The sequence below is a fragment of the Pelophylax lessonae genome (genome assembly GCF_965119305.1).
Source record: "Pelophylax lessonae genome assembly, chromosome: 2".
In the NCBI taxonomy this organism is placed as follows: domain Eukaryota; kingdom Metazoa; phylum Chordata; class Amphibia; order Anura; family Ranidae; genus Pelophylax; species Pelophylax lessonae.
Window position 1 is genome coordinate 472,666,909 of NC_138769.1, and position 13,702 is coordinate 472,680,610.

General features: G+C 40.7%; 1 protein-coding gene across 1 annotated transcript in view; it reads left to right on the forward strand.

The window, feature by feature from the left end:
* Positions 1–13,498, forward strand: part of IRS2 (insulin receptor substrate 2) — a 45,976-nt gene extending 32,478 nt beyond the window's left edge. Inside the window, exon 2 of the mRNA XM_082245403.1 lies at positions 12,721–13,498. Within this exon, the coding sequence (XP_082101529.1) occupies positions 12,721–12,725 (5 nt within the window). The 3' untranslated portion in view covers positions 12,726–13,498. The remainder of the gene's footprint in view (positions 1–12,720) is intronic.
* The last annotated feature ends 204 nt before the right edge of the window (positions 13,499–13,702 follow it).

Consider the following 13,702-nt stretch of genomic DNA (forward strand, 5'->3'; position numbering starts at 1 on the left):
ACTGGTGTCAATTAGCTTTAGTATGGGTGTTAGACTTGCGTCCAATGAGCTTTAGTATGGGTGTTAGACTGGTGTCAATTAGCTTTAGTATGGGTGTTACAAATCGTTAATGAAGAGATAAAAAGTCTCCCCAAACGCCCTATGCGAAGTTTTGAAGTGTTTGATGAGCGTTAAGGTGCGTTAACGAGAAAAAGGAGGTAAAAACTGGTAGAGAAAAGATACCCCTCAGTGCCAGCCTGCACAAGAGGGGTCATCCAATGGTACCCTTCAGCCAGAGTGGAGCTGGGAACCCTACGCAACCTAGTGGTACAAACGTCAAAGGGAAAGGAGACGAGGTGGTGAGGACACCTCAGAGGGCTGCAACAAAAAGGGCTCACACAGAGTTACCGTGCAAAAAATGAATAAACTTTATTAATAGTGGGAAAAATAAACAAAAATCAATAAAATTCCTATAGACCGTCACAAATAGGAACAAACAATGGCAGATGATAGACCCTGACGACCCGCGGGGGTATCCGATGGTCTACACACTTGGAAGTCCCGACCCAACCAGGTACCCAGATAGGAGCACTATGCACCAAGTATAGGGAGTGACCGGTCAAAAAGAGGACACTTGTTCACTACCACCTATCTGGGAGATAGTTGCTCCACGTGCCAAAATGCTGCGATATGAGTAATCCACCGCACGGTAGTAGTTAAATTGCAGTATAGTCGTGCTTACAGCGAACCACAGTAAGAGGGTCATTGAGTAATGCTGAAATGGAAAAATATAAAAGATATAGAAAGTGGGTTATTATCAAACGCCATATAAAATCTCTATTCCTAAACACATTTCAGAATCCTCATAATTCCATTATAGCCAAGTATAGGTCACAGATGTGACCAAGAGATGAAATTCACAAGCGGAATTGTCGGACCAGATGGTTGGTCAGCAACATGATCATGTTTTTTTTATAGATTTCCAGAGACAAATGCTTAATTGACACTGTTGAAATGAAGTTGATAAAAGTAGTTCACAGATGGTGAGAATTGTCCCTAGCACATGTCAATTGATGATGGAGGTAACCCTGTGGGGGGTAAATAGGGGCTGACTAAACACTAAGGATCGGTCCAGTCTCTTACAACTAGGAAAAGACAATGAATGGTACGGCTAGCCAACCAGGGATTGATAATCATTCAGTTCAAACTGAGATGGTGTCCGGGATCCGGAGTGGGTGACTTAAAGTAAGGTGGAGCAGGATGATATAATAAATTATACTGCACTTCTGGGCACTAATGTCTTGCTCATACAGTAACTGAAACATAGGGGTTAACCACCCGAAGGCAATCAACAGTTACAGCTTCGTATTAGCTAGATCATGGTTTGTAGGGAGAGTCTCCAACCACACAGCCAACAAGCAGCCTGTGTGCAACAATGGATTCCCAAATGGGTAATGCACGAACTGTCTTACCAGTTTCTCTCAAACCTGTTACAGACCGCTGACCTCACAACTTGTAGTCATACCACATGTGGCTCAGACGGGTGCAGATGGCATCAATCCAGATGAAAAGCTTGCCCACTTGGTGTAAATCAAATTTCCTGCTCCAAAGGGGTCATCAGGCCGTCAGATGCAGACACCATTCCTGGGATACGTCACGCAAAGACTACGCCTTGGGAAGTGACTCATCGGGTGAAAGGATCCTCGGAGATGGTGTTGGAGCCATAACTGCCGCACTCGGCTAGGGCCGCTATGTCAGAGCGGGGTTGGCGGGCGGTGCGTTAAATCCTCTCCACAAACGCCTATTCCATTACAGGAAATAAAGTAATCTTAACATCCCGCAAACGCCTGCCAGAGTGTTTGTGAAGCATTACCATAGACTTGAATGGGAGGCGTTGAAAGGCTTTTTTTTGTGTGTTTTAAAGAAAACTAGTTAGAAGTGATTCATGCTGATAGCAGAGGAAGGAAGCAGCAGGCAGAAATGACACTTGGTGCTCTGGATTAAGACAAGTACACACTATAGAAGGATATACTTTGTTCATATTTAATGTTTGAGGTTTACAACAACTTTAATGCAGACCTGCAATACTTTTGCATTTTATATTTTGTCCAATGTTCAGCTTTGAATATTACAGAAGAGGATGTTTTTTCCAAGGCAAGGTATCTCGTAATGCTTATAAACGCAATGTTTACATACTGGTATAATTTCCATTCACGTAGATAGTTCAACCTTTGCTTGCCTTTGTTTAAGGGAATCTCCTTATGCACACAAAAGAGAGGCAACATTTATCGCAGGTTCCAAGTTGTGCGCGGATGATGATGAGTTTAGAGATTTTCCCACGTCATCAGAGATGGATATGATGTGAGAATTGGTGTGATGTTGACTTTGGACATATTAAGTCAACATCCATACTAGTTTAGTGCCTAGAAATGTATTTCATCCAGTTCAAGTGTGTAGTAATGTAAGCAGAAAATAGTGGTGAAGCAAACTCCTTTTGACAAACTTTTATCTTTTTTGGTCCGTCTGAAAACAGAAGTCAGACAGGAAGCAGGAATTTCCTTATTTTCCCTTGTGACAGATGGGCCACACGCTAAAGCAATAGGCAGCTGTTCAGACCTGTGGCTGATCGCAAGAACGCAGAGGAATCCCCTTAACCCCTTCTACTTCAAAGGCACCATTGATTGCAAAGTCATTTTAAGTAGATTTTTACTGCTTTTTACAATTTTTTTTTAAAGTGCTGCATAGGAGCAGATGCCATAGGAATCCTTTTATTGCCTTTATTAGCCAGAATTGCTTCTTTTATGTGCCCTTCTCTGACCTAGGGACCGATTTTATTGTGGACTATAGATGCCGCTATGTTCAAAAATAGTGGAAATCAGTGTGCAGTCAGCATTGCCCCACAAAGTTCGATTAACGCTGTAAAGAGATATACCTGATTGGAGGAGAGACTTTTGAACAGTCATGTGACCATGCCTTTTCTCCTGATTTACATTTTTAATGTTCTCTTTTTTTGGAGTGCCAAAGCAAGTGGAGCATAATGCACACTTTTTTATTTATTTTTTTAAAGCCACTTCATAGATTAGGTCGTATGTTTTTTTAATTTTGTTCCTGGGGTCTGGCTACACAGCTAAAGTCAGCCATATACAGATTGAAATTCAGCTGAATTTTGATCCATCTGGTTATACTGAAGTCATTCGTTAACGATCGACTTGAGTACAACCAACCTGTCAATTTTTTTTTTTTTTGTACAGTCATTGATCATTGTATTCTGATGGCTGTGAAACCTCCCGCCGTCAGAATATAATAATGCAGCAGGAGGGATTCCCTCATCAACAATGTCTGTATTTGGTGGGAGAATCTACAGATTTTTTATTTTCTTTCAACCCATGGTTGAAGGAAAGAAAATTGCATGATCTTTGGCCAGCCTAATCCCAAATAAGACTCTCAGTGGTTAAAATGGATCACTCTAATTGGACCAGGGGATGCCAGTTATTCAAGTCTGGCTACATCTGAGTGGGGACACACAAATTAGTAGGGTGGTGAAAGCTTAGAACCACTCCTTAGTTGTGATGAACATTCTACAAAGGAAAATGTATGGACCGCTTTAAAAATACGTTTTCCCTGGAGCTGTGCTATACAGTAAAACTAAATTCTCTCAATCAACACTAAAGCAATAACAACCCAAACCCAAAAATCTAATCGATTGCATCTTACCATCATTAGATGTGGCTGCATTTATTTTTAGGGCTTTTTTTCCTTCTGTTTTCGCCTTGTGAGCTGGCCAGTAACACACACCTCTTGTATTCGAGTATCTCCATTCTGGATGAAGGAGCACAGGCACACCTTAGGACAGCAGCACTGGATCTGAGCACCACAAATAATAAAAAAGGCTACATTTCAGCTTTCAACCATTCATACCATTTTGGACTTGGTATTTAATCTTCTAGCTCATTGGAACAAAGTGCCTAATTTTAACTCTGCGGCATTTCTTGGGAGATCACATGATCTATTCCAGGCTATTTTTAACTGGCACAGATAGGCAGTTAGCATGGACACTAATGGCGCTTTTCCACTGCATGGAACCGAACGGTTCGGCTCTCTTTTGTGCTTTTCCACTGCTGGTACCGCATGGTATAGTGTAGGGACGGTTCGGAACGGTACGGCTCTCAAAAACAGTACCACTTCGATTGTGGTTCCAAGAGGTACCATACCCGATACCATATCCCACAATCCTTTGCATGCAGTCACTACTAGCCACTGATTGGTCAGAGAATCGTTGTTATCCCACCCACTTAACTTTAGTACTACTTTAGTGGAAAAGCAAACCATACCGAACCGTTCCAACACCGTACCATGCGGTACCAGCAGTGGAAAAGCAAACCAGGCCAAGCAGGGCCGAGTAGAGCCGAGCCGGTACTTGCAGTGGAAAAGTGCCATAAGTCCCGGTTCACACTATAGCGATGACAGACATCGCATGTGATTTGGAGCGCACTGCTCTGAAAATCAGATGCGATGTCTGTGCGATGCGAATTCAGCCATACAGATTTTATGGCTGAATTTGCATCGGATTCGGACAGAACACGCACAGGACCCTTTTTTGGGTCCGCAGCAGAATCTGATCGCATGGTGGTTCACACCTATGTGATCCGATTCATGTCTGAGCTGACAGTTCGCACTGCGATATGCAAACTGATCTGAGGGTGTCGTTAACTTTGTATTGCCACCCCCAGCGATTTGCATATGGCAGTTTGAACTGCCTGCGATTTGAATGCGATGCAGGAACCCACAGTGGATTTGCGGGGGTTCCCGCATCGCATATATGTGAACCGGGACTAAAGCCTTGTTCCCACCATGGTGCAGAGACGTCTGTTCTGCAAGGGCTCAAAGAAAACAATGGCTCTCTGTGTACTGTTCACATCACAACCTGCGGATTGATTTATTTTGTGTGCAGGAATCTGTAATGTGTATGCAGTTTCCTGCATGGGAAAACAATATGACACCAACATTGGTGTGAACAGTAGCAATTCTAGGAAGGCGCCTGGCCCTTTAAAAAAGATATAAGCAAACCTGCTGCCCTTTTAATTGTAAAAAACAATATAAAGATATAAGACGTAGATAAAAAGGCGCTGGTGATCTTTTATATTACTGGAAAAAACTTATTCAGGGTATCATGTGTATTAAATTATATATTAATATTATTAAAAAATTCCTAATACTGAATAAATTAGTGCAGTTCGTGATTATAAAATATTTAAAGGTGCATCAATCTAAAATTGCAAATATTTCTATTACATAAATAAATAAATATATAAATATAGTAATCCGTGCAACAAGCAAACAAAGTGCTTAATGGTGCGTGCATAAATTAAACCACATCAAATACAGTTGAAAATGGTCGTGCTCTCCAGTAAAGTGCTCCAAACAAAATAATATATATATATATATAGCAAGTTCTCTGCAATTCGTGCAATAGGATTGTGCTCCTTAAAGTGCTTCAGGTGGTGGGGTGTAACACACGTGGCCTCTTACCAGCTTCCAATGAGTCGCAATGACCCCCAACGCCTGTGATCCCTTTAACTGGGTGGATCAGACCTCTCCTCGATATCTTTTGGATTGGATATCTGCTCCTGGTGTGAACAGGGCACATAATTGATGTAAACTCATATCTCTGCAAGTGAAATCTGCATGATTTTCCCATCAGTTTTTATGCATTTATGATGTGAATGAGCCCTAAAAGAATGCAATTTGTTTTGCACAATAATGGGTAGCGCAGATAATAAAATATCCCTGCAAAAGCAACAGTTGTGTATTAAAATAATAATAAAGCAAAGAACTCTGTTAAGCAATCATGTTCTATATGTATTGAGTAGTAGGAGATACCTCTGTAAACTTCCTGCTGGTTGTATACAGTCAGGCAGATGAAAGCATAGCACAGGTATTGTGATTTCCTAGTGGATTAGCACTGCAGAGGTTCATACGAGGCATGCCACTGCTTTGCGTGCTGTAACCTGATCACAGGTGAATAATTCAAATACACTTCTGGAAAGTACTTTAGAGAAACACATATTTTCAGCGTTTCTAGTCAAGTGTAATTTACATGCTTACTTGACTTCAGAATAAACCAGTGTAACATGTTCCTTTTTTACATTTTCAGTGAAAGGAAAGAGGAAGAGAGGTTTATAAAAGAGTCTTCTTTATTCTTCAGCTTCAATTTACAAGAATAAGCTATTGTAGAACAAGTGGATTCTGTTGTGTGAATTGGAGGTGGTTTTATTGATCTCATGATCTGAATAGTTTACTGCATTCATACTATATTAGTTTGTTTGAAATGGTGCCGCTTGGCAAGGCAGAGTGAAACATTCTGTAAACCACGCTGTGGTGGCTAGTTATCAGTTGTTGAACTTAACCATACGTGCTTGTTTATGAGCTAGGCACTAACCAAAAGGTAGTTGTTGGCCTTAACCAAAAGGTAGTTGTTGGCCCTAACCAAAAGGTAGCTGTTGGCCTTAACCAAAAGGTAGCTGTTGGCCCTAGCCAAAAGGTAGCTGTTGGCCCTAGCCAAAAGGTAGCTGTTGGCCCTAGCCAAAAGGTAGCTGTTGGCCCTAGCCAAAAGGTAGCTGTTGGCCCTAGCCAAAAGGTGGTTGTTGGCCCTAGCCAAAAGGTAGCTGTTGGCCCTAGCCAAAAGGTAGCTGTTGGCCCTAGCCAAAAGGTAGCTGTTGGCCCTAGCCAAAAGGTAGCTGTTGGCCCTAGCCAAAAGGTAGCTGTTGGCCCTAGCCAAAAGGTAGCTGTTGGCCCTAGCCAAAAGGTGGCTGTTGGCCCTAGCCAAAAGGTGGCTGTTGGCCCTAGCCAAACGGTAGCTGTTTGAGTTGGGGATGGTTGTCCTTGTGCTTCCATTCAGTGATTGGTTGTTTCTAGGATGGACAGATTGGTCATAATGTATGAGAAAAGACCATTGGTTATGGGCTTATGTCTGTATTTGCAGTTGTGTGACCTCACGTAATTTTTTTTTTTTTTTCTTGTACTCCTGTACCATCCATTTCTTCTGTCACTTGCCTTTTGGTGTTTTAATGGCTGTGTTGTGAATATTGCATAGACAGTAAAGCCTTGGATTTGAGAGTAACTTGGTCTGAGTGTTTTGCAGAATAAGCAAAACTTTTTTATACATTTTGATGAACGAGCGATTTCTTGATCTAAAAGTAGCATCACATCACAACTAACAATAAAAGCAGAGAGAGGTGCCTCTAAGTGTAGCAATATGATTACATTTAATGAAGGTACAACATTTAGCAACTCACATGGTTGAGGATTAAAACATGCACATCGAAGTATGCCGGCATGTGGGGTAAAGCTGTCCACATAGACCGTCCTCTGTACCGCCAACGACGGCATCCCTCCCATGCTGTGCTTCAAGATCCCTCTACTGCAGGGTAGTCTTCCCAGTCACGATTGCAGACTGACAGTGGTGAGAGCCGGCAGTGAGGAGGATGATCTATATGGACAGCTTTCCCCGGATGCTTGCATCCTTAGATGTGCCTCTTTTAATCATCAACCATGCAAGTTGCTAAATGTTGTACCTTCATTAACCGGTTGCCGACCGCCGCACGACTATATACTGCGGCAGTCAGCCCCGGCCAGGCAGAGTGACGTATCGGTACGTCACTCGCCTGTCACTGACTTGCGAGCCTATCGCGGGCGGGCGCGCGCCCGCCGAGGCGCGCGCCCGCCGTGGCTCGTTCACAGGCAAGTCAGTGCGTGTGACCGGCGGACTCGATGTCTGCCAGTCACACTGCGATCGCTCCTGTGAAGGGAGAAAGACAGAGCAGCTTGTGTAAACAAGCTGCCTGTCAGTTCTCCCTGTGTAAAAGTGAAGATCTGTCCGTTCTACTATGTAGAACGGTGGATCTTTGCTTTTACACCAATAGGAATGTCCCTACACAGTTAGAAGCACGCCCCTAGGACACACTTAACCCCTCCCTGTCCAATAAAGTTAACCCCTTCCCTGCCAGTGTCATTTTTGCAGTAACAGTGCATATGTATAGCACTGATTACTGCAGTAATGTCACTGGTAACCCCAAAAGTGTCAAAAATGTCAGTCAAGGGTCCGATCTGTCCGCCGCAATGTCGCAGTACCGAAAAAAAAATCGCAGATCGCCGCCATTACGCGTTAAAAAAAAAAAACACCAAAAATGACAAAAATCTTTCCCTTTGTTAGTAAACGCGATAACTTTTGCGCAAACCAATCAAAATACGCTTTTTGCGATTTTTTTTTTTTTTTTTACCAAACATAGGTAGCATAAAACAAATTGGCCGAAAAATGTTAAAAAATTTTGATTTTTACTTTTTTTTTTGGGGAATTTCATATAAAAAAATGTGAAAAATATTGTTATTTTTGCAAAATTTACGCTCTTTTTTTGTTTATAGCGCGTGATCAAAAAATCGCACAGGTGATCAAATACCACCAAAAGAAAGCTCTGTTTGTGGGAAAAAAAGGACGTCAAATTCGTTTAGGTACAGCGTCGCACGACCGCGCAATTGTCCGTTAAAGTCACGCAGTAAAAAATCGCAAAAAAACCCCTGGTCCTTTAGCAGCCAAATCCTCCGGGGCTTAAGTGGTTAAATGTAACCATATTTCTATACTTAGTGCCGGTTCACACTACTCCGACTTGTCAGGCGACTTGGTCACCTGAAAAGTCGTGCTCCATTCTGTGCAATGGGAACCGTTCTAATAGGAGCGACTCAAGTTGCTCTGACTTAGAAAAAGGTTCCTGCACTACTTTTGGCCGAAGTCGGACCGACTTGCATTGACTTCCATTATGTGAAGTCAGTGCAAGCCGTGCCAAAGTCGCGGTGCACGGCGACTTGTTCAAGTCGCCCCGAAGTCGTGTCGCCATAGTGTGAACCAACTCTTAGAGGTGCCTCTTTTATACTCTGTAGCTCCTGTTGGATTTGCTTCTAATCCCCTTGTGGAGTCACCATTTGTAGATGGACTTTTTATGGTTCCACAACCTATCACATTGCTATATTCTTTTTATATGGATTATAAACTGAAGGATTTATGAATAAATGGTTGTGGAACGAATTATCTCAGTTTCCATTATTTCTTATGGGGAAATTTTCTTTGAAATATGAGTGCTTTGGATTACAAGCATGTTTCCGGAACGAACTGTGCTTGCAATTTAGGGTTTTACTGTGTTTTTTAATAATCTGACAAGAAAAGGTTGCATTATATTTAAAGTGATGCTAAACTCAAATTTCCTTTTACATCAATCATTCTAAAATTTCAAGTATAGCATACAGAAGATTTACTAAAACTGGTGAACTGAGAATTTGGTGCAGCTCTGCATAGTAGTCAATTTGCTTCTAACTTCAGCTTGTTCAATTAGGCTTTGGCAATAAAACTTGGAAGCTGATTGGTTTCTATGCACAGCTGCACCAGATTGTGAATGATGCAGTTTTAGTAATTAACCATGGCTGTGTGTGTGTGTGTGTGTGTGTGTGTGTGTGTGTGTGTGTTTGGGTTTTTTTTTTTTTTTTCTTGTGTGTCTTATATTCTAATCTCTATTGTCCTGTGCACACTCCATACCCCCTCCCCCATTGATGCCCCTCACTGCTACTAGTGTACAGCAAGAAGTGCATTTATTTCTGGCCACATGCCTTTCCTATTGTGCTACAATTTCCATAGAGTTGAATTTGTCTGCACGTAGATGTGTAGTCCATCCTGGGGGCATGGAGAATGAACGTAGCTTTCAGACAACAGAAAGTTTGAGAATGGCAAAAAGAAAAAAAAAAAAAAAAAAGCTTGCATTTGAGAGATGGAGAGAGATAGATGTATTCTACTGTATTTTATTATACTGCATGTATTTTATTATATAAAAAAATAAATTTAATGTCACAAGTATAGCACGCCATTTGATGAGAAAAACAACCCTGCTGCCATAGAATTGTTTTGAAATCCACGTGGATTCTATTCCGTTCCTACTTCATGCAGTTATTCCTTGAGTGATGGGGTCTTAAAGCAGTATTAAACCCAAAAACCAAATGTATTATGTCGCAGCCTACCAATCATTAGATGTGGTTGCGTCTTTTTTTTTTTTGGGGGGGGGCTTTTTCCCCTTTGTTTTCACCTGGTGATCTGGCCACTATTACACCTCCCTGTATTAGTGAGATACAACTCTGGATGAATGAACATAGGAGGCACAGCAGACTGCAGCATTGTCAGTCTGTAAAAGCAGATGGCACTTTTCCACTGCAAGTATCGGCCCGTACCGGCTTGGCCCGGTTTGCTTTTCCACTGCTGGTACCGCATGGTATAGTGTCGGAACGGTTCGGTACGGTATAGGTTTGCTTTTCCACTAAAGTAGTACTAAAGTTAAGTGGGTGGGATAACAACGGGGTGGGTGGGATTCTCTGACCAATCAGTGGCTAGTAGTGACTGCATGCAAAGGATTGTGGGATATGGTACCAGTTTGGTACCTGTTGGAACCACAATCGAGTAGGTACTGTTTTTTCAGAGCCGTACCGTTCGGTTCCATGTAGTGGAAAAGCAAACCTATACCGTACCGAACCGTTCCGACCCTATACCATGCGGTACCAGCAGTGGAAAAGCACAAAAGCGTGCCGAACCGGTACGGTTCCATGCAGTGGAAAAGCGCCATTAGATACACTGACTGAAGCTAAACTCCAGCTCACACTTTTATAATTCATTACGGCGAACAGTTTTTTTTTTTTTTTTGTTTTTGTTTTTTTTTTTTTGTTTTTGTTTTTTTTTTTTGCTTTTGGAATAAAGGTTTTGAAATAAAAGCTGATCATTTAAATCACTCCTGTCAGTGTTAAATGTTCTTTCTAATCCATGTAAACGTAAAATTCTACTGGAGAGCTTGAGCTTGTGAGACACAACAGACTTGCTGGCTTGATCACCAGAGGAAAATTTAAACAAGAAAGCCTAAACCCCTAAGGGTAATAGGACTTTGAAGGCAGCCACTGTTAATCCCAGAAATAATCAGTACTCGGATATAAAAAAACATACAAGATTTAATAGGGCATTAAAATAGAAATATTCATTAAAACCATGGCGTGAATAGTGTACACAAATGTGCTGTACAGCATGCTCCTATAGCAGGAGAACCCATAAATTGCCTGAAGTATGCCAGCCAGGGTATGATGTCTGAGTCACAGGGATGAATGACCTCCTGTGGTCGGGCCACTAATGATTCTTATGTGTGGATACATAGAAACATAGAATGTGTCGGCAGATAAGAACCATTTGGCCCATCTAGTCTGCCCAATATATCTGAATCCTATGAATAGTCCCTGGCCCTAACTTATATGAAGGATAGCCTTATGCCTATCCCATGCATGCTTAAACTCCTTCACTGTATTTGCAGCTACCACTTCTGCAGGAAGGTTATTCCATGCATCCACTACTCTCTCAGTAAAGTAATACTTCCTCATATTACTTTTAAACCTTTGCCCCTCTAATTTAAAACTGTGTCCTCTTGTGGTAGTTTTTCTTCTTTTAAATATGCTCTCCTCCTTTACCGAGTTGATTCCCTTTATGTATTTAAAAGTTTCTATCATATCCCCTCTGTCTCTTCTTTCTTCCAAGCTATACATGTTAAGGTCCTTTAACCTTTCCTGGTAAGTTTTTTCCTGCAATCCATGTACTAGTTTCGTAGCTCTTCTCTGAACTCTCTCTAGAGTATCTATATCCTTCTGGAGATATGGCCTCCAGTACTGCGCACAATACTCCAAGTGAGGTCTCGCCAGTGTTCTGTACAGCGGCATAAGCACTTCTCTCTTTCTACTGCTTATACCTCTCCCTATTCATCCAAGCATTCTGCTTGCATTTCGTGCTGCTCTATTACATTGTCTTCCCACCTTTAAGTCTTCTGAAATAATTACTTCTAAATCCCTTTCCTCAGATACTGAGGTCAGGACTGTGTCAAATATTCTATATTCTGCCCTTGGGTTTTTACGCCCCAGGTGCATTATACTATTGGATCACTATGTGTTTCGCTATGCAGCTTCCTCAGGAGATCCTATTGTTGTTTGCATGATAAACATGGAACACCCAATATCCTCTCAGTCTTGGTGTACAGGGTGATAACAGGATTGTTCCTAATTGGAAATATCCACTATGTAAACGTTTCCTTTTTGTTCAGGAGCAGCGGCTCCTCCCAAATGCTGATCCAATTTGTGGGGATAGCCTCTCCAGCAGGGAGACAATGGAGAAAGCCCAAACAGGGAAACTTATACAGCTATCACATCTGTGAATTGGTAAGCTGTAATATAATGTTTGCTTTTGGGTTTATTACCGCTTTAATGCTATAATCACATTAGTGTTGGAATAAGGTGAAATGACACCTCTGCACTTCCATGCATTAGCAATATACAGGACATCCCACATAGAAGGAAGCATGTTTTATGATTGTGTTTTTGACAAATCCTATCATAGCTGGCTGCAGATTTGAACATCGCTTAGGTAATTTTTTTCTTTAAAAATGTGGAGCTATCCTTTTAAAAAAAAAAAATAGATTTTTATATTTTTTTATATATATATATATATATATATATATATATATATATATATATATATATATATATATATATATATATATATATATATATATATATATATATATATATATATATATATATATATATATATATAATATAATATAATATAATATAATATTTGTATTTTTTTCATATATCTTATGCATATATTTTTTGCCTTTTCAGAGTGAAGGTACTGGTTCCAAAGTTTAATACGCTACAGAACAGATCCTTGGGCCTATTTTGTGATCAGATGCTGCTAAAGTCTCCCTCTTTCCGCTAGTGCGGTTTGATTGGTTTCCGCTCAGGTATATACTGTGGAGGACGCGTGCCAGACAGCTACCAAGACAGACTTGATCTATTTGGATGGCATTATTTACAGTCTATCATTTTGCTTCAGACATCATGAAATTCACCACGAACACACAAGGAATGACGAGGCCTTCATCAACTCTTCCTTTTTATTCTTCAGTAGGATGGGACGTCACCTAAGGCAGTAACATTACCCAAGTTGTCAGAAAAAGGTACTGCTTGCCCTACCTCATGAATCAAGGAAAGTAATAAATTAAAATCTGGTGATCTGTTTGATTTTCTTTGTGCTATGAAGTTACTGAAGAAGTGTTCGGCCTTATTCCACAGCGAAAGAACATCTGCTTGCTGAATCAAAATTATTGGCTGTGCAGTTTACTTGGAAACCTCATGACACCAAGTGGCATGGCAACTCTACCATAATGCAGTCGTGCACGTTTGCATTTTCTCTTTTTAAATGTGGACCAAAAATGTGACTAATGGACTTGTTTTTTTTTTTTTTTCCTCTTATGCTGTTAGACGCATGCACTACATGGTTACATAGAGCTTAATTTGACTCCTTACAGTTTGATCTAGCAGATTACTGTATGTACACAAGCCACAGGCTGAGAATTGTGATTTTTTTTTTTTTTTTTTTTTTTTTTTTTATCTTTTTTTTTTTTTGTTTGTTTGCTTTTTATCATTGACATTCAAAATGTATGTACGATTTCAACAAGAGATTGTATGTGTTGATACAATATTACTACTATTGACATGTATTGAAGACTTACGTTTTTAGGTTTTTTAAGGTACTTTAATTTTAAAGTTGATTGTAATACACGCACACATAACTGCATTGTGCTTAACCAAAAAAATGTCA